General features: G+C 54.4%; 1 protein-coding gene across 1 annotated transcript in view; it reads right to left on the bottom strand.

Annotated features, from left to right (window-relative positions):
* Positions 1-5,165, bottom strand: part of LOC103622617 — a 24,965-nt gene that overhangs the window by 7,873 nt on the left and 11,927 nt on the right. The window contains exons 5-6 of the mRNA XM_017744677.1: positions 3,359-3,472; positions 1,153-1,400 (exon numbers count right to left, since the gene is read on the bottom strand). Coding sequence (XP_017600166.1) covers positions 1,153-1,400; positions 3,359-3,472 — 362 coding nt within the window. The remainder of the gene's footprint in view (positions 1-1,152; positions 1,401-3,358; positions 3,473-5,165) is intronic.

Here is a 5,165-nt window from a genome sequence, read left to right as displayed (position 1 = left end):
GAACAGCCTGGGATTGGGATTTCCTGGCCCAAAAAAAATCTCGGAGGGGAGGAGATTTCTGTTCTCGCACTTCCAAAGGAAGTTCCGGAGCCGAGGTCCAGGCGTTGTTGGGGTTAAATCCCAACTTTTGGGGCCCTGAGTGAGACTCTGGACCATCAAATTCCCTCTGCTGGGGCCTCTCCGAGCTGGGAATTCCCACATTTCTGCTGGGAATTCCCACATTTCTGCACTTGGGGGATCCCTGGACAGATCCTGGGCTGATCCCGCCACTCCCTGAGCTCTGTTCTCCAGCCGCTGGGAAGATCCAAAGTCATTCCAAGCGGGAATCCCTCTGGATTCCCGGGAATCTCCCACAGGAACCTTGCCCAGACTCTCTGTCCGTGAGCGTGTGTGAGGGTGAATATTCCATAGGAAACGTCCTGGGAATGCTGCCCTGGACTCAAGGGGGCTGGGAGGGATTCAGGCCCGTGGGCGGCTGCTGGGCTGGGGGAATCCTGCGTGAACTGGCTCTGTTCGACTTCTTAAACCTAGAATTAACTTCAGTGTTTAAGGCACTGCTGGGTTTAAGTCCTGCTGGGTTTAAGTCCTGTTAATTAAGTTTAAGTCCTGTTAATTAAGTTTAAGTCCTGTTAATTAAGTTTAAGTCCTGTTAAGTTTAAGTCCTGTTAAGTTTAAGTCCTGTTAAGTTTAAGTCCTGTTAAGTTTAAGTTTAAGTCCTGCTGGGTTTAAGCTCAGTTGAGTTTAAGTTCTGCCAAGTTTAAATTCTGTGAAGTTCTGTTGAGTTTAAGCTCTGTTAAATTTAAGCTCTGTTGAGTTTAAGCTCTGTCGAGAGCTGTTCCTGTGCTAAGTTTAATGTCAGTCCTAAGTTAAGTTCAGTTTAAAGCTGCCTTTAAGTTTAAACTCTGCTGAGTTTGGGGCTGGTTCAGTGACCCCAAACTCCACAGACCCTGCTGCTCCCAAACCCCCAAATCCCAACCCCAAATCCCCAACTCCAAATCCCAACCCCAAACCCCCAACTCCAAATCCCCAACTCCAAATCCTCAACCCCAAACCCCCAAATCCCAACCCCCAACCCCCAAACCCCAAATCCCCAAATCCCCAACCCCCAAACCCAGCCCAGCAATTCCCAGGGCTGAGCCCAAAAGGGCTCACAGGGATGGCGTGGGTTGGGAATGGGATAAAGGAGGAGCCAAAAATGCCCCAAAATCCCAGGGAAAAGCAGCAAAACCGCGTTTGGAGCAGCTGCATCCCAGCCTTGCTTGGGAACGGGAATTCCTGCGGCGAGCGTTTGGGTTTTGGGATTTGGGGAAGAAGGAGCAGAGGATTCCCAAAAAACCCAACGTCACCTCCTTGTCCAGGGTCCGGTACCCACACAGGGTGTTCACCACTCCCCCGGGCACCTGGGAACGAGAACGGGAACGGATTCATCCTGGGAAAGGCTACGGGAAAACAGCAGAAATCCAAAGGAAAATCAGGAATTCCTGAGGTGCCCAGCACAGGGGTCCTCCCGGCCACCGCCACTCCCTCGGACTCTGGGAGGGCCCTGGCTGGGGCTGAGGGGTCCTTAGGGCACATCCCAACCCAGAGCATTCCAGGATTCTGGGATTCTCCGGGCTGGGAGAGCTGGGAATGTTCCCCTGGAGAAGGGAAGGATCCAGGGAGAGCTTCCAGAACATTCCAGGGCCTGAAGGGGCTCCGGGAGAGCTGGAGAGGGACTGGGGACAGGGGCTGGAGGGACAGGGACACCTCCCACTGTCCCAGGCTGCTCCAACCTGGCCTCGATCATTCCCCAAAAAGTTTCCTGAATCCACCCCCTCTGGATTAACGGGAATTTTCCCTCCCCCTGCCGAGGTTTTTCTTTGCCAAATCGTCCCAAAAAAACCCCCATGGGAATGTAAGAACTCGGCAAAAAGCCCTCGGCTCCCTGCAGCCCATCCTCACCGCAGGAATTCCTAACTCCATCTCCAGGAGCCTCAGGGTTCGTTAATCAAGGCCCTGATTAGAGAGGATCTCTAATCTGCATCTCATTTGCATATCAGGCCCGCGCTGATCATTAAACCCCTTCACATTTCCTTCTTTTGCCATTAAAAAAAAGCCCCAAACAATGAAGGATTGATGAGGAATGAGGAAAATTCCATCATCGCATCCTCGAGCACGGCCAAGGCTCGGATCCGGCGCTGACATTCCCGGAGATCCGAAGCTCCGGGGGGTTTTGCTGCCGGGAGGAGCTCGGCTGAGCCTTTTTCGGGAGCTTTCCAGCACAATCGGGATATTTGGAGGTTTTTTCCGGGATCTTGAGGTTTTATCCTCGGAAGGATTCTGTGCAGGAGAGGGGTTGGATCGAACAATCCGGGCTCGGAGCGCTTGGCCAAAAATCCCTGCTGGGCGGGGGGGGTTTGGATGTGGGAATTCCATCCAGGAGAAGCTCCTGGCTCTGGAGCTCTGCTCCCCTTCGGAGCCCGGCTCCGTCCGGGGCTTGGAATTGAGGCTTTTCCCGACCCCAGCCCCGAGGGATCCTTGGGCAAAGCCCTCCCAGCCCTGCCGGCAGCAAATTCCTCAAAAATCCCCTCATTCCCCAAAAATCCCTCGTTGGGAGCCGGGAACAGGATCCCAAAAACTTCTAAACCCTGCAGTGTCTGGATGGGAAAGGAACTGGGGGAGGATCCACATTGGGATGGAGCCGAGCCAGATCCCAAAATCCTGGGATGGACCTTAAATCCCACCCAGGGCCACCCTCGGGGACACCTTTCCTTATCCCAGATGGCTCCCCGGCCCCTGGCCCCTCCCGGGGATCCAGGGGCAGCCCCAGCTGCTCTGGGAATTCCAGCCCAGCCCCTCCCCACCCTCATTCCTTCCCAAGATCCCATTTCAATCTCCCCTTTCCCACTGGGAAGCCGTTCCCTGTGTCCTGTCCCTCCATGCCTTGTCCCCAGTCCCTCTCCAGCTCTCCCAGAGCCCCTTCAGGCCCTGGAATGTTCTGGAAGCTCTCCCTGGATCCTTCCCTTCTCCAGGGGAACATTCCCGAGTCCTCCCAAGCTGCTGCCATTTTTTCCTCCTGATCCCTTTCCCAACCCTTTTACATCCCACAGCTGCAAACCTCGGCCTTTCCAGCAACCCCTCGCCGTGGCACAACCACCGTTATCCCGGGATTCGGCCTCCGCGATCCCAGCAAAATCCCAGAGCAACCCATAAATGAACATTCCCATTCCAGCTCCTTCGTCCTCTCACGCCGAGATTCCCTCAAACCGTTTTCCAAGTGGGAACGTCGTGAAGCGGAAACCCCTCGACGTGGGAAAAACCGGCCGGAAGAGGAGGTTTTCCCTGGAATTAGGGGATTTTCCACACCCTGGGACCTCACCCTGCGGATGCAGCAGGGATGGGGCACCCCGCAGGCCAGGGCCCCGCTGCCATTGCAGGAGTGGTACTGGTTCACTTCCCAATCCCGGAATTCGTCCCCTCCACAGCAGGAAAACTGCAGGGAAAAAACAGGGAGAGGGGGAGACGTGGAGCTGGACAATCCTGGAACACCGGGGTGAAGGGGGAGGGATTCCCACGCCAAGGGATTTGGGGTTGGATTGGGATTCTGGGGAGAAATCCCTGGCTGGGAGGGTGGGAAGGGGCAGGGGTGGAATTCCCAGGGAAGCTGTGGCACCTGGAAACTCCTGAAAAATCCCGTTCTGCCTGGAAAAGGGCTTTGGAATCAGCCTGGAAAAGGGCTTTGGAATCAGCCCCATTCCCCTGGGACAGCAGGGAATGGATTCCCAGGACACAGGGATAATGGGAGATCATTAATTGGGATAATGGGAGGGAATTCCTGCCTGTGAGGGCGGGGAGGGGCTGGGATGGAATTCCCAGAGGAGCTGGATCCCTTGGAAGTTCCCAAGGCCAGGTGGGAGCAGCCTGGGATAGGGGAAGGGATTTAAGATCCCGTCCAACCCAAACCATTCCATGATCCAATCCAGTTCCCTGCATCTCCAGCACCAGCATTCCCAAGTTTTCCCTGCTCCCAGGGCAGTTGAAGGCACCAGGTAAAAACAAAAAAAGTGGGATTTTTGCCCATTTATCCCCATTTTAGCGGGATTTGGGCGTGGCTTTCCCAAGCTGCGAGCAGGGCCTTGGGTCCATCCCGGCTTTCAGCGGGATCAGCATCATCCACACTCCTGGGATTTAATTCCAGGTGACAAATCCAAGCTTTTCCCGAGGCAGGGATGGCTCTGGCAGCGCCCTCAGGGACGGATTTCACAGCGGCTCAGCCGTGCCGCAAATCCCGATCGGCCTCGCAGGGATTTCTCTTCCCGTCAGGATAAATTGGGATCAAATCCTGCAGCTCCGAAGGGAAAAAAGGAAAAAAAATAAAAATCTCCTTTTTTTCCCCTTTTTTTTTTTTTTCCTTCTCTTCCCACAGCAAAGATAAAACAAAATTCCATCCAAGTCCCTCCGTGTCCTCCACAGAATAAAAATGAGCCTGATCCCAACGTTCTTGTGGAAAACAATTGGAATCGGAGCTTTTCCCCCCGGAAAGGAGTGGCTGGGATAGGTTGGAGTGCTTGGAAAAGCAGGAAAAAAAAGGATTTTCCCCCTTTTTTAAGCACTGAACTCATCCAGGAGCAGAATTCGGGAGGGGTTCATCCCTGGGAGCCGCTGCTCCCTTTTTTTTTTCCGAGGGAAAGCAGGAAAAACTCTTGGGATCCACTGCTCTACTTCATCCCAGGAACGGCCAAGGTGTGGATTTACAATTCCTGGATTCCCACCTGGAATTCCTGGATTGACCCATCCCGGGGAGGGCGACCGACTCCCAGAAACTGCACGGAAAAAGGGGAGGAAAATCCTGGAGGGAAGCTGCAGATGGGAAAAGTGCTGGGAAAATACCATGGAATGGTGGGGAAATGCCATGGAATGGTGGGAAAATGCCATGGAATGGCCTGGAAAGAGCCTGATCCAGGATAGTTCGGAGATGCAGGAATTCCCGGAAATAAATCCCATTAATTCCTTGGAGATTCCCGGATTGGTCTCCATGCCCAGGCTCTGGGAATGGCCCCAGGCGGGAATTCCCGGCTGCTCCCGGCAGCTCCATCTCTCCTCCAGTTGGAATTCCAGCCTCATCCCGGGGCGGTTGGAGCAAAACTCGGGAAAGGTTCCAATCTTTCCCCACATCAGGCAGGCCC

Source organism: Corvus brachyrhynchos, unplaced genomic scaffold, assembly GCF_000691975.1.
Source record: "Corvus brachyrhynchos isolate BGI_N302 unplaced genomic scaffold, ASM69197v1 scaffold119, whole genome shotgun sequence".
Taxonomy (NCBI): Eukaryota; Metazoa; Chordata; class Aves; order Passeriformes; family Corvidae; genus Corvus; species Corvus brachyrhynchos.
This window is presented reverse-complemented; position numbering and strand designations above follow the sequence as displayed.